Source organism: Lissotriton helveticus, chromosome 1_1 (genome assembly GCF_964261635.1).
Source record: "Lissotriton helveticus chromosome 1_1, aLisHel1.1, whole genome shotgun sequence".
NCBI classification, from domain to species: Eukaryota; Metazoa; Chordata; class Amphibia; order Caudata; family Salamandridae; genus Lissotriton; species Lissotriton helveticus.
This window is the reverse complement of record NC_136057.1, coordinates 885,011,797-885,035,980: the sequence shown is the minus strand read 5'-3', so window position 1 is coordinate 885,035,980 and position 24,184 is coordinate 885,011,797. Positions and strand designations below refer to the sequence as shown.

Here is a 24,184-nt window from a genome sequence, read left to right as displayed (position 1 = left end):
ACTGCAGAGGGGCACACGGAGTGGAATACGGGACAGGAAGGGGTGATAACAATACATGGCAAGGTAAGGGAGAGAACAGAGCAGTGCAGGGGGGCGCGAGGAGCGGCAGCCGAGGGCACAGAGTGGAAAACAGGGGACAGGAAGGGGGTGATGAAAACACCGGCAATGAGAGGGGTGAGAACAGAGGGGTGCAGGGGGCAGCAGTTAGTGGCAAATGAGCAAACAGTGGAAAACATGACAGTAAGGGGTGATGAAAGTACAGGACAAGGAGAGGGCGAGAAGAGAGGGTGGCAGATGTGTGCACAGAGAAGTGGAGCTCAGGGGGCAAAAAAGGGCGATGAAAACACCATGCAAGGAAAGGGATGAGAGCAGAGGGAGGAGAGGAGTGGCAGATGAGCACACAGAGTGCAACACTGGGGGCAGGATGGGGTGATGAAAACAGGGCAAAAAGAGGGATGACTAGAGGGGGTGAGGGGCGGATGAGCACACAGAGTGGAACACAGGAAGTTGTGATTAAAATACAGGGCAAGGACAGAAGGATGCTAGATATATGATGAGTGCACATAGGAGTGGAACACGGGGACAGGTATGGGTGATAAAAACAGGGAAAGGAAAGGGCTGAAAACAGAGGGGTGCAGAGGCAGCGATAAGTGGCAAAAGAGTACACGGGAACAGCTGGGAGTGATAAAAACACAGGGCAAGGAGTGGTATGAGTGGCGGAGATGTAAGAGGGCAGATGAGCACACTTAATGGAACAGAAGGGACAGGAAGGGGCAGGGCATTAAGTGGGCCGGGTCCTGCCGGTGCTGTCCATTTTTGCCCTTCCTCTCAGAGGAAAACTATCTTAATTCTGAAGCAGTACCACCCTTCACCACCTTTAATGTTACTTGAAAGAGATTCGTTCTAGTTATTTCAGTCTCGTTATTTCAGAACAGAAGCATTTTTAATATTATACACAACAAAGCCACAGTTGTTACTTACTCATCTTATGGAGAGAAAAACCATCAACAAAGTCAATAGTACTGGCTTGTTTTAGGTGTAATGCGAGTTGCTGTATTATATATCTGGTTGCAACGTCAGAAATAAGCACACTATGCGAACCACAGATTTTTAGTTTAGGTGTTTTAAAGCCACAGCCTTAATTACATAGGCCACGCCGTCGTGAGAGACCCCCACAGTTTCTTCATCCCAATTAAAGCCCTTGGAAGGGGTGACACAGGACAATGAAAGGGATTCGAATAGAGGATGCTGGGGCAGCGAGGAGTGTCAGATGAGCACACAGGGGACAGACAGCAAGGGGTGATGACAACACAGGGCAAGGAGAGGGATACCAGGGCGGCAGATGAGCACACAGAGGGGTGGGATACACGGGTCAGGAAGAGAAGGGAACACACACAGGAATGGAGACGCAGAGCATCACTGGGAGGTGAACAGAAGGCACAGAGAGTAAGCGGGGCAGAAGGCTCTGGGGGTAACAAAGAGGCTGGTCCTTAAAAGTGAGGGATAGCATACAGCACAGCGGGCAAGGTAAACCGTGACTGTAGAAGCAAACCACCAGAGGGTCATGGGGGACTAAGCCACGGGGGACAAAGGTGAGGGCGCAGCAGGTACAGGCAGGAGCAGGTCAAGTGTGTAAGGGCAGCCGGAGCCCCCAAGGTAAGGTCCGCAGAAAGCAGAGTGTAATGGCAGCAAAATGCACAGAGGGGAATACAAAGTAGAGAGATCCTTAAAATGCAAGGGTAGGATACAATATAGCGGGTAAGAGACAGCTCAGTGCATAAGGGCAACAGCATGCACAGCAGCTAAAGGGAAAAGCAAGCACTAGCACATACAAGCAGTAAGAGCAGCAGGAGCAACAGGAGCCCCAGAGCAGCAGAAGAGACCCACACAGGGTGAGAGCAGCAGAAGAGACACACACAGGGTGAGAGCAGCAAAAGACACACACAGGGTGAAAGCAGCAAAAGACACACACAGGGTGAAAGCAGCAAAAGACACACAGGGTGAGAGCAGCACAAGACACACCCACAGGGTGAGAGCAGCACAAGACACACACACACAGGGTGAGAGCAGCACAACACACACACACACAGGGTGAGGTGAGGGCAGCACAAGACACACACACAGGGTGAGAGCAGCACAAGACATACACACAGGGTGAGAGCAGCAGAAGACACACACACAGGGTGAGGGCAGCACAAGACACACACACAGGGTGAGGGCAGCACAAGACACACACACAGGGTGAGAGCAGCACAAGACACACACACAGGGTGAGAGCAGCAGAAGAGACATACAGAGTGAGAGCAGCAGAAGAGAGAGTGAGAGCAGCAGAAGAGACACACAGAGTGAGAGCAGCAGAAGAGACACGCACAGGGTGAAGGCAGCAGAAGAGACATACACAGGGTGAGAGCAGCAGAAGAGACACACACAGGGTGAGATCAGCAAAAGACACACAGGATGAGAGCAGCAGAAGAGACACACACATTGCGAGAGCAGCAAAAGACACACACACACACACATGGTAAGAGCAGCAAAAGACACACAGGATGAGAGCAGCAAAAGGCAAAAGACACAGGGTGAGAGCAGCACAACACACACACAGGGTGAGATCAGCAAAAGACACACACAGGGTGAGATCAGCAAAAGACACACACAAGGTGAGATCAGCAAAAGACACACACAAGGTGAGATCAGCAAAAGAAACACACAGGGTGAGAGCATCAAAACACCCACACAGGGTGAGAGAAGCAAAAGACACACACACACGGTGAGAGCAGCAAAAGACACACACATGGTGAGAGCAGCAAAAGACACACAGGGTGAGAGCAGCAGAAGAGACACACACATGGTGAGAGCAGCAAAAGACACACACACACATGGTGAGAGCAGCAAAAGACACACACACACACACACATGGTGAGAGCAGCAAAAGACACACAGGGCGAGAGCAGCACAAGACACACACAGGGTGAGAGCAGCAAAAGACACACAGGGTGAGAGCAGCAAAAGACGCACACACAGGGTGAGAGCAGCAAAAGACGCACGCACAGGGTGAGATCAGCACAAAACACACACCGGGTGAGAGCAGCACAAGACACACACAGGGTGAGAGCAGCACAAGACACACACAGGGTGAAAGCAGCACAAGACACACACAGGGTGAGAGCAGCACAAGACACACACAGGGTGAGAGCAGCACAAGACACACACAAGGTGAGAGCAGCACAAGACACACAGGGTGAGAGCAGCAAAATACACGCACACACAGGGTGAGAGCCGCAAAAGACACACACAAATGGAGAGCAGCAAAAGACACCCATGGTGAGAACAGCAAAACACACATACACAGAGAGTGGGAGCAGTAAAAGACACACACACAGGGTGAGAGCAGCAGAGGGCACACACACTGGGTGAGAGCAGCAGAAGACTCTCAGACAGAAAGGGCAACAAAAGATACAGTGGGTAAGGGCAGCCGAAGACAAAAAGCACATAGGTCAAGGGTAGCAGAAGACACATAGGGTAAAGGCACTAGAAGACACCAAGGGCAGCTGCAGACATACAGTAAGGGCAGCAAAGACACACAGGGTAAGGGCAGCAAAGACAAACAGGGTAAGGGCAGCAGAGGCAAAAATGGCGAAGGCAGCAGAAGACACACAGGGTAATGTCGGCAGAAAGGGTAAGGGCTACAAAAGACACATAGAGTAAGGGCAGCTTTGGAGCCAGAAGAGGACAGTCGAATGCTGAAAGGGTAAGGTCAGCAGAATATGAATTGGGAATATATTTTATTGGTTTATTTGTTCATACAATCAATACACAGATATGCAATGCCAATGAGAAAATAACACACATAGGTTGCATGGTAACAGTGCAGCAATACATTGCAATGATATCGCAAAGCAGTTCAATCATTATGCATACCAGGTTGTGTTTTAGAAATGATAGGACAATATAGACAGTTGGTAGGGCTGCGACGGGTGTGACGACACCCTGTATCCAGAGCGATGCAGCCTTAGGGTGTAGTGAGGTGAGATTCAGTGGGAGGTGGCTCGTCCTAGTGGCTCCGCCTTCTCTCCGTGTATTTCCAAACGGGCAGTGCATGATGTAGCACCCGAGGTGGTGTGTAAACAGGAGTGTTGAACGTCAGATGTATAGCATGCACCAATACAATATACCCAGTATTTCAATAAGTGTGTCGGTGGAGACAGCCACCGTAACATCTTAACGAAACTGTTGGGGTCAAAAAGCCAAACGGGACAAAACAGGGAAAAGGGATAGGGTCTCTAACACCATGAGGTGATGACTGAGGAAAATGGGGAAATGTGTGAGGGAAAAAAAGGAAAAGTTAAAAAAGGGGGAAACAGGTCGTGTCAATAGAGCTGTAGTGTCATGAGGTGAGTCAGTGTGCAGCCGCGATGGCAAGCGCCCGGGCCCGAGGTCAAGATGATGGGTGTCAGGTGCGCTGCGGAATGGAAGCCCTGCTCAATGGGATGGGGGGAGGTCGGTCTAACAGTATCCAGCAGGTACCTAGGTGTTAACGCAGGGGGTATGTAAGTGTCAGGGATATAGCATAACATAGCTGCACAGCGGGGTCTCATGATTCAGGCATACGCCGCTAGCAGAATATGAATTGATAACGACGGAAGATAATTAAGGTATGAAAGTCAACGGAAACAAGTAGGGGGCCCACGTTATACTAAAAGGAGAATGCACAGTGAGATGGAAGCTTATCCAGATAGGACATAACGCAGGGGACGAAACGGGCTGTCAGGTCTCCACTTCAAAGAACACACAAACAAGGTCCTGCCTGCCGACCAAGTTTACGGAACACTTAACGCGTCCGGCATAGTTTTCACCTTTGAACAAATCTAGTCACCAAACCCCGGTTTCAGCACTTCGTTTGCTCAGTTTTCGTTCAATTTTCTGTGCACTGAAATGCGGTTGTATCTCGGTCACAGCTCCGAGCCTGCAGCCATATCTGCGGTTCCTGCCGGCGGTGGTGCCGGGCAGATGCAGCCGTGCTCTGCCCGGGGAGGCCACACAACAGTGGGTGGGGCTGTCCAAGGGGCCGTGGTGTATACAGGACAAGGGGAGAGGAGTCAGGGGAGCTTCACCAACAAAGGGGTTAACACTCGGATCTGTACCCCGGACCCCTGGTGGCGGCTGGGCCGCGATCACTCACCTCATTCCGCGGGACAGTCCCGTCTCCCTGGTGGCTGGGGAGGGGGCGGGGGGAGGGCAGCACTGCGGGTGAACAACGGCCAGGCAGCATGGGCGTAGGAAGTGTGGGGGACGAGGGGGACATATCCCCCCCAGATTTTGTAGTGGGGGGGACGCAGGGGACAAGGGTGGGGGGGGCGAGGTTCAAAAGAATTTCACCTCTCTCTTCTGTCTGTGGCAGGGCCATTGGTATGTCAAAGCGCAAGTGCTTTGACGTGCTAATGGCCCTGTCCTTGACCTGTGACCTTCCCTTTTGTTGTGCTGCAAAAGCTACATGAATGTTTTCACACCTCGCCCTCGCTTCCACCACTGCCTGCAGCCTGCACTTCCAGCACAAAGGAAGAGAGGCAGTTAGTTAATTGCTGGCAGAAGGGTGGGCGTTAGAGTTGGCGGCACCCAGTGCGACCATCTCGGTGGGCGCCCCAACAAACTTTTTTTATTTTAAGTTATGCGGGAAAACTTGTGTAATGCTTGTAAAGGTACTCAGATGTATGGCGCTCTGAGCCCGAGATATAAAATTTGCTATTTACTGTATACCTGAAAACAAGAAAGGTATTTGGGCTAGAGGCACACAAAGTAAAAGAATCGAACTAGGTGCCCAGAATGCAATAGGCGCACACTGCTGCAAGGCATTGTGAGTACACATAGTGACAGGGACAGGGACAAGGCTAAGTGAATCACAGCTAGTCCATGGTGCTTAAACAAATGAGACTACTAGAAGGAAATGCAAAAAAATGACATCTGATGCTCTATAAAACACGAAGACAAAGTATTAGCAGGTTAGGCCCTTGTGTATCAGACCTTCACGAAGAAAGGGAGCACAGGTGCCCAGAGGTGATATGTATGGAGAGTGCCTTCTTGAGTGAGAGGATATGTTCAGTTGCAATGATTACTTTGCAGTAACATTTTGCCTGATAGCCTAAAAGTGTGCCTGCTTAGACGACGCATGGGTGGCAGGCCTGGTACTGGTGGCTAGAAAGCCTAGATTGTAAGACATGGGTCCTGGCTAGCGAGGGGACGACTGGGCACTCAGGCATGTCCCAGGGTGTCCACCCACCATTTTACCTACTTTCGTAGGTACAGTGCTACATGTGAACACTAGATTATACTACACAATGTCAGATTCATGTTTTTTTCCAGGTGTGGGGAAATTAAATGCTTTGCCCAGAGTCACAGCATAGTGAGCCAACTCCGGGACTTTAAACTGAGTGCCCACTTGCAAAGTCAGAAGCTCTATGCGTTAGGCCACATCTGGTATCCTGCCTACTTGAATTAGTCGGATGGCAGACTGTATAGGCACGGAAAGCGGCGTAAAAGAAGTCCATGCCTGACTGTACACACCATGACAGAAGTGGAAAACTGGTACGTGGCTGACTGTACACAGCAGAGCAGCAGTTTAAATGAAGACAAGCCACAGCAGTGTAAAGAGGGTCAAAAAATAGACTGCATGTAAGGGATAGCAGTTTAGACACACAAGTAGGCTGTACACCAGAAGAGTAGCGTAAAGAGAGATGGGTCATATTGTCCACAGCACACAGGGTCGCTGGGACCCACTGGCCTGAAGGCCCCATTTTCATCCTTGCACTGGGGTTCATGACACACTCTGGTAGCAGGAGAGACTGTCCACCACTGTAAAGTAAGACAGTATGGATCAAGACAGCAGTGTAAAGGGGGCAGGCTGTAAAGTAAAAACATTGACAAGCAGACTGTTCACAATAAAACGTTAAGGCATGAAAAACAGCAAGACAAGGAAGGCTTGTACATACCAGAAGACAGGAGCTGTGTTTTCAGCCACAGTGCTTTGTCTCAATTTCCTGTTACGGACGCTCGGGTGAAGACCAGTGCTGTTCCTCTCCTGTATCTGAGGGTTGCTCCTGCGAGGGCCCTCTGGCTTGTTGTCAGAAGCCCAAGGGTGCACTGCGGCTTAGACTAGCTGTTGTTGCACAGCACAAGCACTGGTACAGTGGTGGACTCGGGGCCTAGCAGCAGCGCTTGCTGCATGTGCAGTGGCAGTGAAGGCATCCTCAAAGGGTCATACTTATTGTCCGTGTACATCCACCCACAACCACGTGAGCGCCTTTGTCCATCTTCTATTTTCACAATGTTGTGGAAATGGAAGAGGACAGCGCATGCATTTTGGTCAGAGGCAAATGACACCCCCTGAGCTTGGTGCCCGGTGCAGTGGCACCGGTCGCACTGCCCTAAAGTCGGCCCTGGCTGACTGCATACTGTCCCTCCTGAGTCCGGACCCAACCTCATTTGACTGTTTCACACTGTGCAATTCAGCCACTCAAAGCCCAACGTTTTGTTGGAATGTTTATTTTGAACAGTTGAACCTTGCCCTGGAACATGAGAACAATTAGCCTCAAACGTAGTCTAAGCTAACTTGCATTATCTTGTGTCAGATGTGTTGGTCTGTCCTAATATTTACACAAATAACTATTTAAATATCACTATTTTGCCTATTTTCTTTATAGCGCTACCCAATCTAGGGTGTTGGAGCACTTTATATCACACCTACACATTATACATTCACTATAAACCATATGTGTTTAAATCAATTTACAGGAGGTGTTACATAAGATAGTGAGGGTTTCAAGGCGTAGGAGTCACATGTTCTTTCCTTTATAATTCGCTGTACTATTTTATAAGGATTACAATTGATGAACTGCAAGTAAATAAAGGATCTAGGTGTCAAAATCAATACCCCATAAAAGAAAAATCTATCATCTATATATCACATGATGAGCTTTGCGTGAGACATATTAACCCTCTATGCTACATTGATTCAAAACTGGGACTAGGCAAAACTGTCTCTCCAGCAAGAGCATTCACCTCCAGACCTATCTTACCATTATTATCATTATTTCCTGAGATTTACTGGGTACATAAAGAGCACTGCACCAGGTGCCTTAACCCCATAAGATATTTTAAAATGCACACTTTCTAACCAATTAAGCAGAACAGATATACAGCCATGTTTCTCCTTGATGCCAATTTCTTTCTGGCAGAGTTTTAATAAATACATGTATAAATGGATACCAAGATCTTGCACTGAGGTTGCATAATTTTTTGGCACAACTTCAACGCAAACTCTAATTTGTTAAATATTGTAATGTGCTTGAATGTACTCATGATAGACCTGCTTAACATATGCGAGGGCTTAGAATCTGATGTGATTTTTTGTGATATCATTTCCCGTGAGGTCATGTGCTGTGATGTCACGTGCGATGTCATGCACTGTGATGTTACTTACATACTGCCTAACTTAGCTAGTGCCCCACTTCTTTTTTTAGGACTTGTGCACTGTTGGGAGAAGTATATTAGAGAACTGGTGTTGGCAGTTGTAGGAGGCTGGCTGAGGATATGGTGCACATTCTCAGGAGTGATGCACCTTTCACTCATCCAGGCAACCCTTATGGTGACTTTAGTGGTCTTTGATAACCATAGAACGCTCTCAAAGTGGTAGCTGTGGAGAGAAGCCTTCAGGCTTAGCCAGAAGGAGTGTAAAGCACCTTGTTTTACCACATTTAATCAACAGTGTAGATTAAATGAAAAAGAACCGCACAGTGTTTATAAAAATAAGGCTATTCATTATGCAACACAATCACTAACACATTGGTATATCTCCTACCCGGAGATATCAACAATACACACAAGAATACTTCAAAATAATTAGGCAAGTTGCTCAAATATACACTGGTGTCAAGGGGAAGACCAAACCATATGCGAAGAAAGTGGAATACAAACTTCAAGGAGAACAGGACTTGGACCAGAAAACTCATAGGAGATGGGGACACAAGGAACTACCCAAGGTAAGTACCCAGGAACCCCAAGGGGCTATGTGCAGAGTAGAAACACAGCCGCATGCTTGATGGAAGTCAATGGAGAAGTTGTGGCTGCAGTTTTACAAAAGAAGGAGCCTTCCCAGAGGACCCAGAAGAAACCCTTAGGAAGACGGGAGGTTGAAGAGCCATCCCACTTATGGATGCCCCAGGAACCAGGTTACCTGCACTAGGGAGGCCGGGTGCATAGGGTTGAATTGACATTAGAACCTGCCATAGACAACAAAGGAAGACTTCAAAGAAGATGCCTCTGAAGAAGCATGTGAAGGAGTCCGGTGGAATCCAAGAGTGGATTCTTGAAGAAGAGAACCTGCAAGCAGAGGGGACAGAGTCTATGCCACTCGGAAGTGACCAGGAGACACAGAAGCACAATCCCCACCGATGTTGGGAGGTTCAAGAGTGAAGATGGTGACCATGTTGCTGTAGCTGCGAGGACCAGGAGATACTGAGGAAGACCAGGAGCCATGCATGAGCTGTCCCATATTGGGTATCTGTGTTCAGGTGGTCGGTGTCTAGTGGGAGGACCAACAAACCTAGGTAGCCGCAAATGGCATGGAAAGCAAAAAGATGCACACATTGAGACAAGTAAGATCCAAGTGGCTCACCAAGTGCAGGCGAGTCAGAGCAGGCTCTGAGCAAGCAGGGGAGCCAGCTGAAGCAAAGGAAGACCCTCGAGAGGACCCACATGCCAAAGGCACAGGAGTCGCAAGAAGATCTCAGGTAGCTCACAAAAGATGGAGGCCCACGGTGCAGAGGATTCAGTGAGGTTGCTGATCTTTGAGGGATGAGGTGCTAGAGGGTGAATAGTCTTGTAGCCCAAATATCTCTTGAGTGCAGAGCCAACAAGTCTTGGCAACGGCAATTCATCGCAGTGCACATGTGTTTGGTACCAGCAGCTTTGAAGAGCTATACTGTCCTCAAAATTGCAGAGAAGACAGGTCAGACCTCTAGGGGCTGTAGATGCAGGGGAGTGACTCCTTCACGCCAAGGGAGTTTACTTTGGATGTCCTTGATGCCCACAGGCCTTCTGGAGAACTTTAGTGATGCACAGACACAGATGATGCAGAAGACTTGAACAATGAGACCAGGAACAGCAGGAGCCTTCCTTGATGCAGTCTTGGGTCCAGTCAAAGTTCGAAGTTCAAGTGTCCAAATGGTAGAAGAGTGTCTTGGTTTCAGAGGTGAGTCTTGTTCCACGAAGAATCTGAGGACCTACCCACAGGGGAGCCCTTAAGTACCCTAGAGAAAGGGTTGGAGCAACTCGGGGATCCCTCCCAGAGGAAGGACTGGACAGAGGGGGGGATACTCTCCTTTTCTTTGTCCAGTTTTGTGGAAACCAAGGGCTCCTGAACTGTCTCAAACAGAAGTATGCAAGGAAGGCTCAGATTTGGCCCTTCAAAGCAGTCTAGCGCCACTGGCAAGCGCCCCCAGCCCAGTACAATAAGTCCTGTTTGGGAGGTGGTCACACCTCCTTGTGACAGGAAACCTATTGTTCTACCTTCCCTTGCTCAAGCTCAGCTCAGCAGTAGGAGGGCAGAATCGTGTCTGTGGGTAGCAGCACTAGGTTGCTGGCAGACACTGAAGGTTGTTACTCGGAGTACAGAGGGGTCATCTAAGGAGTCCCCTAGTACTTGGGATCATTCTTCTAGCACCACAGTCAGTGTTTGGATATGATTCCAACATGTTTAATACAAAACATGATCAGGTCCAGTGCAGCCATTATTTAGTTAAACATCTAATAACTGATGTCCACTATAAACCTTAAAATGGCTGATCGCTCTTACAAAGCCTGGAGAATCGACTCCAGGGTTTGTGAGGGGGTCCTGCTCATGCAGGGGCACCCCCACATTTGTAACCCCCTAGTTGCTCTGCCTTGTCAGGCCCAAGCTCCTCTGGTACGGTTCCTTCACAAGTACTGAGATCATCTCCCTGAGGAGACTGATTCTCATTGTAAGCCTGAGAGGAGGATGCATCTTTATCCTTCTAGCTCCTTCTCTTGGGAGCTGACTGGTCCATTTCTTCAGGATCCAGGGCTCCCTCAGTGCCTCACTTCTTGGCCGCAGCCCTAATGACAGCAAAGACACTGGCTGAAATTTCCATCATTTCTGCATGAGTCCTTAACTCCACTTCAGACCAGGCTGACGTTTCCAAATGATTGTCCTGTAGACAGTCCACAGGTAGGTCAGGAGATGCCACAACTCTCTTTGGGCCAGTTACCCCTCCCCAGGTGAGATTGATATCTGCCATGGAATTATCTGTTTTGGTATTGTTAGCATTGGTCACTTGGTAAATCTGTCCAAGTAGGATCTGCTCAGTAGACACAAGTTTTTCTGTCACCATAGTGACACTGGCCCCTGTATGCCACAGCTTCCTGACCATTGATAAGAGGCTGCTGTCTGTATTTGCCCAAGTTAGTGGGACTTACAATAAGGGTGGTGAGCCCAGTGCCACACTCACAGACTAAAACAGCCTGAGTGGGTGTCCTGACTAGGCCAGAACCCACTTTAGTACACAAGGTTAACCCAGCTAAACTCTTAGGGGGCCCCCTACTACCAGTGCTATTGCTAGGGGCACTAGAATGTTTAGGAGTAGTAGTAGCAGTATTGGTGCTAGACTTAGAGCAATCTGTATCCTTTGCCCTTTTACCTTTTTCCTTACACAAATAGCACCAAGGTTTCTTGTTAGAGTAGGAAGAGGAATGGGACCTACTCCCAGAGAAATATTTTTGAGGACCTTCAGAAGACTTTTCTTTAGATTTCTCCAGACCTTTGTCTTGGGCCTTAGTATAATCTTGCTTCTTCTGGTCAGCACCACCATGAGACTTTTGTTGCACTCTTGTACGGACCCCCTAGTCTGCCTTCTTTCCCAAATCTTGGGGAGAGGTCAGATCCGAGTCCACCATGTACTGGTCCAGTTGCTCATTTTGACATTTGTTAAAGATGTGTACAGCCCTTCACAATCATGCACATGTCGCAAAAAGCATTTAGTTTATTCTTCCTTTTTCTTCCCTTCTTTGTTTGCTTGGTGCATGAAGATGTAAGATTCAAAAACATGTTTTTCACATTTGGTCTAATTACTTTGTGAATGTAAATAACAATCGAAGCATGCTTGCAAAGTGTGACTACATGCCTGCCTTTATCAATGTTTCACTACAAAACTATGTGATTGTATTCTTTTAACTGAGTTTACGGTTCCCAGACAATGGTCGATTTTTATCAGGACACTGGAAAGTCCAAAAGGTTGTCCCTGTCCCCCCCAGAAATTTAGTGTCTCCTACGCCCCTGCCAGGCAGGGTCGGGAACCCCGGCGGGAGGCGCACAAAGTCCCGTCCTCCGGCGCCGCACGGATCCCTCATCCCTAGCTCCTCGCAGACCTGGATCAGCGCTCTCCGGTCCCACAGTGCCCCACACAGACGGAGGCCGGCTCTCTCCAGCGGGCCCCACACTCCCTGGGTGGCCAGTCACAGTCCCGGGGCCACCGCGCCTCCTCCTGCAGCCGACGCCGCGGTGCAGTCAAGCGCCACCCGCTCTCCTCCCCTTCCCCGACCCGCCCGGCTGGCCTGCTGCTGTCTGAGGCTGGAGGAGGGTCTGCCGCTCGCACTGCGCTCCGGCTCCTCGGGGGAAGTTTTTCTTCTTTGCCGAAAATGGCAGAGAGTGGATGGAGCTCCCGGCCGCAGCTGCCCGGGGCCCGGCGGGGATCAGCGGTGCACCTGAAGGGAGAGGGCACCGGGTAGAGTGACCAGAATTCTAAAGCTAAAAACCGGGACATTTCCCAATAATATGTATATATAACCACTGCAATGCCTCCATCCAGCAAGGAGAACGAGGTAAGAATGACAGAAAACCGCACGCACAAAAAAAAAAAAAAAACAGGGGCGGAAACAGCTACTGAATCCCTCCCCTCCAGGACTCCGTGACCGGCCTCGTGATTGCCATAGCAATGTTTCAGGAAATTGGCTTGCGATACCATAAGTCAGGTCACGGAGTCCTCAAAAGGAGGGAGTATAGCGGACAAATCATCCAAACAGGGGCATTATCCAATGGCAGGCCTCCATTTCACGAGGCCGGCCAATGGCAGAAGAGGCGTGGTTTCATGCCCCTTCTTGCTTACAAGAACTCTCGCCTGCAACAGCGCATGCGCTGCAACGCAGGCTTCGACCAAACAACAGGTGATGGACAGAATGCAGAACAATGTCATACATTCACCCCAGTACAGAGATCTGGGCCTAAATCCATCGTTTTTTTGCTCACCATGCCATTTAAGTTTGAACCCTGCCATATGCAAATCAGTCTAGACCCTGTGCCCTATGGCAACAGTCCAGCCCGAACTGCCAAGCCAGGTCCTCCCTGGACTGGAAACAAGCATCCAAGGACCGGTTTCAGGTTTTCAGCCCTCATCACCCTGGATAGCTTGATTCCAGTGGCATGGAGAGCACGGGACTCACGTCTGAACATACCCATCCCACTCGGGGTGACAATTGCAAAAACAACAGGTGATGGACAGAATGCAGAACAAGGTCATACATTCACCCCAGTACAGAGATCTGGGCCTAAATCCATCGTTTTTTTGCTCACCATGCCATTCAAGTTTGAACCCTGCCATATGCAAATCAGTCTTGACCCTGTGCCCCATGGCAACAGTCCAGCCCGAACTGCCAAGCCAGGTCCTCCCTGGACTGGAAACAAGCATCCAAGGACCGAAAATATATTTTTCTTCTGATCGATATTTCTACCTGCCTATTCCATACCTTATGAATATCTAAGCAGTACTAAATGCATGTGGGCTTGAGGAAAGAAACAATTAAAGGATCCGCCTCCAAAGTAACTAGGCTACATCATTCACCCCTAGACACTGGCAGATTGAATCTTTGTGACTATTAATTAACCACTTGGATGCTAAGGGGTGTGTGCGAGGTCCATTGAATTTCCATTGAAATCAATGGAAACTCCATGACGAGTTACCCTTGTCATTAGCACTGAAGGGGTTAAGATCTATTTTCTTGAGTGGGGGGCAGGGAAGGAGAGGATCTAGTCCAAAAACTGGAAGAATGGTTGGTCAGAAGGAATGAGCAAAGGCACATAGGTATCCAAGGAACAGATTAATGCTAATCTCTTTTTGTGCCAGCATATGGATGCTCTTAGAGCTGCACATTCTTTCTTTCCTAGTTCATGCTAGCCTTAGAAGTGAAGGTGTTACAGATTTTGCACCAGGCACTGCCAAGCTATGGCCTCAATCCCAAAATGCAGTGGGTACATAAATCAGTAAAATGCTATTCCAATATGTTGTTTCCGAAATAGGAAGCCTTGAGAGGCTATGATCAGACCTCAACAAGTAGAAAAAGTAATATGCTACTGTATTTTCTAAAAATAAAAAAAATTGGTACACGTTACATTTGTGCATTTAATGGGGCAGAAATGAGAAACTAAAGACCAAAACATACCACAGTCTGAGTCACACAGAGAAGGAACAGGTGCTTCTGACATTGCCTATAGCTAAAGCAGCAGAACATTTCAAGCAAACAGCCTTCAAGTTGCCAGTATGCATCGAATACTGCATCAAATATTGCATTATGCTGCACATTCAGATTTGAAATTAACATATGAATTTCTCAACACAATCACTTAATAAACATGCATGATTTAACAATAACAAACATACAAATATTGAAGAACTTCCCTTGTTTCCAAATTCTTACATTTATTGCTGAGAGTCACTGATGAACTGTTCAGGACCGTCAGAGTGTAGTGTGGTGGCAAAGACCCTTTGCAAATGGCAGTTATGAAGGCATCTCTTGGGGTCACCAGTCCAAGTCTTCCACAAAGGGACGCCATTGTCATTTCCGATTTCAGAATATTTTCTGTCGCTGTTTCATCTGTGCTGTAATGGTTCAAACAGTGTAAAATACTAGCACATTTTACAAGGTAAACAGAAACACAGCTCCTTAAAAATATTATGTCACCTCCTGACTGTGCATAAAATAGGGCCCACAAACAAGGCTTAATTGTTTAGTTAAATACATATTTAAAGAATCTTTACACAGATACTCAAAAGATGATTAAGGGTGATTACAGTAAAATAATCAGTAGGGAAATGAAGAGCAAGGATGTTACTGATAGCTGGGGAAACTGGTGCAGGTGGGAAAGATATTAGTCAAGCAAACATTCTGAATTTCTGGCAACACAGCATGCAATAAGATGTGAATCGGAAAAGGCTGGATGTCAGCAAAACTGAAAACCACAGTTCACAACAGCACTGGCCCTGTTGTCTGTGGCCCCTTCTACAAATAAATACAGTGCCTTTTATTCACAGAATTGTTCACTCTAGAAGAATATATGCCTGTACTAGTATAACATAAAATGTAGTTAATATTTCAAATTTCTAATTCAGGCTCTCAGAGGTTACACCAACTTCATTAAAGGTGGCTTAAAATAATGAAATAACTTAGTACAACTCATCTTGAGCCAAAATCTTCTCCTAATTCTCTCTTCTTCAGACAAACTATTTTTCCTAGATATTGGGCAATCGTCTTCAGGGTGGACCCGTGTAGCGGTCTAGTCTTTCCCTCTCCACACTCACCTTCCGGCTATAAATTACCGGATGCTACGACAGCGCAGCGGGCTCGCCGAAAGTGCGCCAAAGGCAAGCCCGTCGGCGCCCGGAGTGCGACCAGCGCCAGAACCCCTGTCCAAATTCCCAGATTGTCCAAAACATGTAAGGAACTCCTGGGCCTTAACTGTGGTGAGTGCCCTGCTTTAAAGACTGAAGTAGATCTTATTAATATGTCTCAGGTGTCTTGCAACCAATGCAAGATCAAGTTAAGGCCCTCCAAGGCGACCGGGCCTAGTGAGGTCACACAGCTAAATACCACCAGGCGGCTTAATGTTATGCAGGATTACTCTACGCTACTCCTCAAAGCACACGCTAATAAGTCAACATTTAATAGCCCTACGTCTATTAAATGTGTCCTGATCAATGCCAGGTCAATTACGAAACATAAGAACGATCTAGAGTGTTTTATTCAAGCTGAAAATCCTGATTTGATTTTCCTAACAGAAAAGTGGGCCAATGATACGAGTATCACTGATTGGAACTACATTGTGCCACCTGACTATTTTGTTACTAATATGGACAGGACGGGAAAAAGGGGAGGAGGGATTGCCATTATCTGTTGAGCCTGCTATAAGGTGAGAATGTCACCAGATCCGCTACTGGATGCAGAGGCTATGCTCTTGAGTACAAAATCAAACAACACGGAAGTCTTTCAAGGAATCCTATTAAACAGAGCCCCTAGTCCCACAACATCTTTGTTAACACTGTACAAACCTGCATGGAGTTGTGTTTCAACAAGGACTCCTTTACACTGTTGGGGGATTTCAACTTTCATCTGGAAGTAATGAACAATCCTGATACTTTATATTTAACAGATATCATCACTAGTTTCGGAATGAAGCAAATTGTGCAAGAACCCACACATCAGGCAGGTCATATTTTGGATGGCCTTTTCACTAACAGTGCTCATATTGAGGTGATTAGAGTGCTGCCTTTACCTTGGTCAGATCATCACGCGGTCAACTTTATCATTAACATTCTTAACAATACAATGTGCCCTAGAAGTCGACCCCTTCTGAGTAAGGTGCGTACCTGGAAGACAGTCTCTCAACAAGAGCTAACCACGGCCTTGAAAGGAATCTAACCTACAGTGCAGACCCCAATCAGGCCGTTATGGACTTTAATAACTGGATGATCTTAGCTAAAACAGCCTATTTCACTTTAAACATTTCAGAAGCCACACATTCCCCCAAAGAACTGTTTAAAACAGTTACAACGCTGTCCCGCTGTCCTAGAGATACTGTCTTTGCTCCTGACCAAGCATTCGTCGATAACCTTGCAGTCTTTTTTCAATTAAAGGTCACAATGGTTTATGAGGAGCTTTTGAATCTAGCGGAGGCTAACAGCACGAACTTGTCACACACTTGGGAAAACCACCCTGGTCAAAGCAGTCTAGCACAATTCACCAGGCTAGAAGAAAAGCAAGTGGTAGACATACTTTCATTAACTAAGTCAGGATCTACACTTGATCCTTGCACTCCATACATCCTACACCTGATGAAGTCTGCTTCGCTGGCCCCTCTGCTTAGCCTAGTTATTGGAAACTGGGATATTTCCAGCAGGATGGAAAATGGCCTGTATGAGGCCTATTTTAAAAAAAAACCTCTGATCCTTTGGAGGCCAAAAATTACCACCCCATCTCCTGTTTACCTCTCCCTTCTAAGATTCTAGAGAAGGCCATTAATGTGGAACTGACTGATTATCTTGAATAGAATGTCTTTCTTGACTCCACCCAGCATGGGTTCAGAGCACGGCATTCTACTGAATCCGCTCAGATCCTGGCTACAGAGGAGATTAGAAAGGTGCTGGCTGAGGGTAGCAGGACGGCTCTAATACTGTTAGACCTCACATCAGCTTTTGACACTGTAAATCATACAGTGTTAATTATTAGGCTGCAGTCCGTGGGAGTCACCAGTAAGGCCTTGTCCCTTCTCTCTTCTTTTCTCGAGTCCAGAGAGCAAATAATTTACTGGGAAGGTCTTAGATCGGAACAGTTCATCCTCCCGGGTGGAGTCCCCCAGGGCTCGGCACTTTTACCCACCCTGTTCAACATCTATGTAACACCATTGGCAAGGCTAATCAAAAGTCACGGACTAACGCTTGTGTCTTACGCTGACAACACACAACTGGAAGTGTCAGTCACTCAAAACAACAATATGTCAGCTGAACGCTTTTGTAACTGTCTTTCCTCTGTTATGCCCTGGATGAGTGCCAACTTCTTAAAATTAAATACAGAAAAAAACGAGATTCTGGAATTTGACAAACAATCTTCCTTCTGGAACCACCATTGGTGGTCCCCTACAGCCGGCATTTGCCCGTCACCGGTGGCCAAGGCCAGAAACCTCAGCTTTCTCATGGATAGAGATCTGACATATGCGCCCCAAATTAATCAAGTAGTCTCTACGTGTTTTTTCACACTCAAGATACTGCGCAAAATTCTTCCATTCATCCCGTTCTCCCTCAGGAAAACGGTGGTTGGTGCCCTTATTCTATCATGGATAGATTACTGTAATGCTCTCTATTTGGGCGCTGGAGTGAAACAGCTGAATAAGCTCCAGTCTCTCCAAAATGCTGCAGCTAGAGTCTTGTATGGTCTACCTAAGCACCATTCCACTTCGGCCAGTATTAAACAACTACATTGGCTAACAGTGAGACGACAGGTTGAATTCAAAGCCCTATGCCTAGTGCACAAAGCACTCTATAGAGGCAGGGCGGAAGACGTGCAACGATTATTCCCCCAGTACATTCCTTCACGTTGCTTAAGGTCCTCGGACAGTGGGCTGGTTCTGTCCGCCAAGATGAATCGGGTCAGGTGGGGTGGGGGGGATGGAACGCTTTTCATTCCTGGCAGCCAAACTATGGAATTCTCTCCCTGTCTCTCTCAGATTACAGCCTTCTCGGTCCATCTTTAGGAAAGCTATCAAAACCAGGCTTTTTCATAATGCTGACAGTGCATTTTCCAGATCACCCTATTCAGCGCCAAGACGCCTCGGCATAAGTGCGCTTTACAAGTACCCTCAGTCGGTCAGTCAGTCTTTGATTTTCCCAGGGTGAACCTTTTTTATTTCATGGCCACTAATATCTCCTATTTTGAAGGTATTACTTTTCTATTTTCTGGGCTTGGTCCTCACAACTCTTATTTTAGTTCTACCCAGCTCTAGACCCTTAGTGCTTTTGTTGCCAGCTACCCACTAGTGTGCCTTACTTCCTTACTACATAAGGAAGATGCTACTTACCAGTATGCATCTGTTCTTGGCATGTAGGGCTGCTGACATTCATATCTGTGCATAGATCGCCGCCTAGTGTTGGGTCCGGATGATTGCACCTTGTTGTCCTGGAAGAGTCTTCGAAGTATCACGAGATAGATGACTCCTCCCCTGGACTACAGTGCGCATGGGCATCTTCTCCATCCTCAGATTGTTTTTCGCCATTGTGGCAGAGATGGAGATAGTAAAGTAAGAGATGGCCATGCAAAAGATAATGCTGCAGCTTCAACGGGCACCAGGGAGGAGGGTGGGCGATATGACTGTCAGCAGCCCTCCATGCCAAGAACAGATGCATACTGGTAAGTAGCATATTCTGCTCGAGGAATGTGGGCTGCTGAATTCATATCTGTGCATAGACTGTATAGCAGTATCTCCTCTAGCATGGGTTACCTGTGCCAGCTGCAGCAGTTTGAAAGAGAGTTTTGAGGACAGCCTGGCCTACAGCAGCTTGCTGCTTTTCTTGCACGTCTACACAGTAGTGTTTTGTGAAAGTGTGTGTGGTAGTCCATGTGGCTGCTCTACATATGTCTTCAAGGGGAGTATTTCCTAGGAAAGCCATGGATGCCCCCATTTTTCACGTAGAGTGTGCTCTTGGGGGGATAGTTAAAGTGCGTTTAGCCTTTTGATAACATATCTAAATGCATTTAACTATCTATCTGGATATTCCTGACTTTGATATGGTATTCCCCTTATGTTGTGGTGAAAAAGCAACAAATAATTGCTTTGTTTTTCTAAATGATTTCGTTCTGTCCACATAATAAAGCAGAGCTCTCTTTACATCCAGTGTGTGTAGGGCTCTTTCAGCTACTGACTTGTGGATTTTGGAAGAACACTGGCAGTTCTATTGATTGATTAATATGGAAAGTGGATATGACCTTTGGCATAAACTTAGGGTTTGTTCTAAGAACTACCTTGTTAGCATGTATTTGCAGGAAGGGTTCTTGAATTGTTAGTGCTTGTAGCTCGCTAACTCGCCTGAGTGAGGTAATGGCAATCAAGAATGTGACCTTTCATGTTAGAAATTGCAATTCGCATGAGTGAAGAGGTTCGAAAGGAGGTCCCATAAGTCTGGTAAGTACTATATTTAGGTTCCAGACTGGGGAAGGTGGGTGCCTTGGAGGAATCACCCTTTTAAGACCCTCCATAAAAGCCTTGATTGCTGGTACTCTAAACAGTGAAAGGTGTTGCCTGTTTTGAAGGTATGCTGCTATAGCAGCGAGGTGTAGTCTTATCGAAGAGTATGCTAGGTTGCATCCTTGAAGATGCAGTAGGTAACATATAATGTTCTGTATGGAAGCATCTAATGGGTTGCTTTGGTTATTGTTGCAGTAAATAACACATTTCTTCCATTTAGCTGCATAGTATGCTCTACTAGTTGGTCGTCTTGCCTCCATAATGATGTTCATGCAGTCTGGAGGCAAGTTAAGGTATCCAAATTCTAAGACTTCAGGAGCCAGATCGCTAGGTTCATCTGATTGGGATCTGGGTGTCTGATTTCTCCATGGTTCTGAGTTAGAAGATGGGGTGCGAAGTGCAGCCCTTGATGAGGAACTACTGAAAGCTCCAGGAACGTTGTGTACCATGGCTGTCTCGCCCACGTGGGAGCAACTAGGATGAGTGTTAGTGACTGTTGCCGCAGTTTGCGTGCCACCAGCGGAATCAGTGGTGCTAGGGGAAAAGCGTACGCAAATCTGCCTGACCAGTTTATCCATATCGCATTGCCCTGTGACAACGGATGTGGGAACCTGGCAGCAAAGTACCGGCATTTTGAGTTTTCGTTTGTGGCAAACAGGTCTATCTCTGGGTGCCCCCACTGTTTGAAGAATAGCTGGAAAACTTGAGGGTGAATCTCCCATTCGTGTAGTTGTTGGCTGTGTCTGCTGAGCAGATCCGCTATTTGATTGTCTTTCCCTGGGAAGTGTTCTGCCAGGAGAAAGATGTCTTTTGGAATTGCCCACTTCCATATGCTCTGTGCCAAGTGGGACAGCTGTGGAGAGTGTGTTCCTCCCTGTTTCTGGATATAGTACATGGCTGTCATGTTGTCCGTCCAGATCAACACAGTCTTGTTGTACAAGTATTTTTGAAATGCTTTTAGGGCTAGGAATATTGCTAGCAACTCTAGTTGGTTGATATGCAGTTTCTTTTGTTTGAGTGTCCAGAGCCCTTGTACTGTGTATTGAAGTAGGTGGACTCCCCAACCTGTTAGTGATGCGTCCGCTGTTAGTACTAGTTGTGGAACTTGCTCTTGGAACAGTCACCCCTTGGAAAGGTTTTGTGTGTTCCACCACTGCAGAGAGTTGTAAGCGTGACTGTCTACCAACACTAGTTATTTTAGTTGTCCTTGAGCTTGGTTCCACTGCCGTGCTAGGCATTCTTGCAATTTGCATTTGAAGTCGGGCATGGGGGACAATGAATATGCAGGAGGCCATCATGCCTATGAGCTGCATGAAGACTCGAGCTGGCAAAGAGTGTTGTGGCAGAAATTTGCAAATGAGCATCTGCATGCTGGATATCCTCGCTGAGTTTGGATATGCCTTTGCCACTGAGGTATCTCTAGTAGCTCCCAGATATTGTTGTGTGTGGGATGGTTGTAGATGCGATTTTGGGTAGTTTATCGAAAAACCTAGGCTGTGTAGCAGCTGAAGTGTTTGAGAAGTGTCTCTTGCACACTGTTCGTACGATTTTGCTTGTATTAGCCAATCGTCTAGGTATGGGAACACGTGGATGTGTTGCCTCCTGAGATGTGCAGCTACTGTCGCTAAGCATTTTGTAAACACTCTTGGAGTCGTGGTTACCCCGAAGGGGAAAACTTTGAATTGGTAGTGTTGACCTTCTATTGTGAACCGGAGATATTTTCTGTGAGCTGGATGGATGGGTATGTGAAAATACGCATCCTTGAGATCCAATTTTGCTAGGAAGTCTCCTTGCTGGAGCAATGGGGGCACTTGCTGTAGTGTGATCATATGGAAGTGCTCCGACAGTATGTATTGATTTAGGGGTCTGAGGTCCAATATTGGTCCGAGGGAACAGTCCTTCTTGGGAATAAGAAAGTATAGTGAGTATACTCCTGTCCCTTGGTGTTGGAAAGGGACTGGCTCCATGGCCCCCTTTTCCAGCATGTATTTCACCTCTTGTTGTAGCAGGGTGATGTGTTCTTTGGACATAGGGCGGTGTCTGGGTGGTATGTTTGGTGGAGTAGAAGTGAGTTCTAGGCAATAACCATACTGGATAATTTGTCTCACCCACCTGTCTGTGGTAATTGCGTTCCAGACTGGTAGGAATTGTTGGATCCTGCCTCTGACCGGTGTTAGATGGTCTGGAGGTAGTGTGATGAAGTCACTGTTTTGCGGCATTGGAGGCTCTGGTGTTATTGCCTCCACGTCCTCTTCCCCTATTATTGTTGCCCCTATAACCTCCTCTGTTGGAGTTCTTGTTAAAGGAACCTTGGGTGTTGCTTTTTGATGTAGATGAGGTTTGTAAAGTAATGCCCCGTGTAGCTGCTTTTTATGAGGAGCGTCGAAAGGAACCTCTGTGTTGTTGAAACTGCAATGCACCCATTGATTTAGCAGTTTCTGTATCTTTTTTCATTTTGTCTAAAATGGTGTCGACTGCAGGGCCGAAAAGGAAGTGTTGATGGACTGGTTGGTTAAGAATGGTGGATTGTACCTCGTTCTTAAAGCCAGAAATACGTAGCCATGCATGTCTTCGTAGTAAGACGCTAGTGTTAATGGACCTGGCTGCAGTGTCAGCTGCGTCAAGCGCACATTTAATGGAGGCGTTTGTAATACATTTTCCCTCCTGTATGAGGTCATTAGCTTGGTCTTTGAAAGGCTCAGGCAGGTGTTGCATTAAACTTTCAAGCTGGTCATAGTGTGCTCTATCGTAAAGAGCTAGTAGAGCTTGTGTATTTGCAATTCTCCATGAATTGGAGGCCTACGATGCTACCCTTTTACCCCAGTCCTCTAGTATTTTGGACTCCTTATCAGGAGGTGGAGCTTCTCCTGTTGTCTGTGAGTTGGCCCTTTTGCGTGCATTAGCCACTAATAGTGAATCTAATGGTAACTGACCTCTGATATAAGTAGTGTCTGTAGGGGCCGCTCTGTATTTCTTTTCAATCCGGGATTGATTACGCGTGCCCTGGCTGTATCTTTAAATATATCTGGCGCGTGTTTTAATACCCCTTTCAACATAGGATGTGTTCTGACATTTCTCTCAGAAGTAGGGAATGTGTCAAATAAAAAGTCTTCGTCTATAGGGTCATTGTGGAGAAGTGTGGCTCACTGGTTAGAGGAGGCAGACCTGGAAGCAGAGGTCAGCCCGGGACCAGGGTTCAATTCCCGGCTCGGCGGGGTCATGAGTCCTAAAATGTCCATGGACTTGACAATTCTTGCTCCGGTGCCTACTCGATTCACGGGTTCACACTCTGCGACTCTGAGCAATAGCTTGCTTAATCTCCACAACGGCCCCTCGCGGCGGGATGCCTGGCTTTCACCTTGCGGATACCCTGCCGGGGTTATCTCACAGGGGAATACCAGGACGGGTTCCCTAAGCAAGCGCTAAGAAACCGCTTGGTGATTTGCGCTATATAAATTCCTGTACATTTACATTTACATTTACATTGTGCATGTCTACGTTGTGGTACTGCGCTGCCCTATCTATTAACTGGTTGAAGACAATGGTGTCGTCAGTAGGTGACGGCTTTGTTGGGTATGAGGAGGTGTCAGGGATGGGATGCGTGTCATATGGATCAGTCGGCTCTGCCCATGGTTCATTTTGGGGGTTAAAATCCTCTGGATAGTTATAATCATATTGAGGATCTTCCCCTGTGTTGCCCTCATTGTCCCCAGAGTGCGTAGGAGAGTAAGGAGCAAAAGGCGTAGTAGGCATAGTGGGATAGAAAGGAATGAAGGGTCTAGAGGGAGAAATCCCAAAGTCCTTCTTCTTTAGAGGAATGGGGGACTGAGAGTCCGTGTCCAATGGCCTCTTCTTCCTGTGTAGGATTGTGACTTTACCAGTCTCAGGGTTTAGATATATATTTTAGCCTGATCCTCTTACGGATCTGGATGGAAGAGTTCTTCTTCCACTGTCCGTGGTTGTGTCTTTGACTTCTTTGGCTTAGTCTTATTTGGATCGACTGTTGCCTTTGGGTCGACAACCTTTTTTGGTTCAACGACTTTCGGTGCCTTATTGCTTTTTCTCGGACTGGACTGTTCCCATGGGGCACAGGGTCAGCGCTGATTTGCATAT

General features: G+C 47.2%; 1 protein-coding gene across 2 annotated transcripts in view; it reads right to left on the bottom strand.

Annotated features, from left to right (window-relative positions):
• The window catches only part of MON2 (MON2 regulator of endosome-to-Golgi trafficking), a 1,009,595-nt gene that overhangs the window by 433,500 nt on the left and 551,911 nt on the right, over positions 1-24,184 (bottom strand). For both annotated transcript variants that reach the window (XM_078675668.1, XM_078675659.1), the window contains exon 14: positions 14,758-14,939. In XM_078675668.1, coding sequence (XP_078531794.1) covers positions 14,758-14,939 — 182 coding nt within the window. The remainder of the gene's footprint in view (positions 1-14,757; positions 14,940-24,184) is intronic.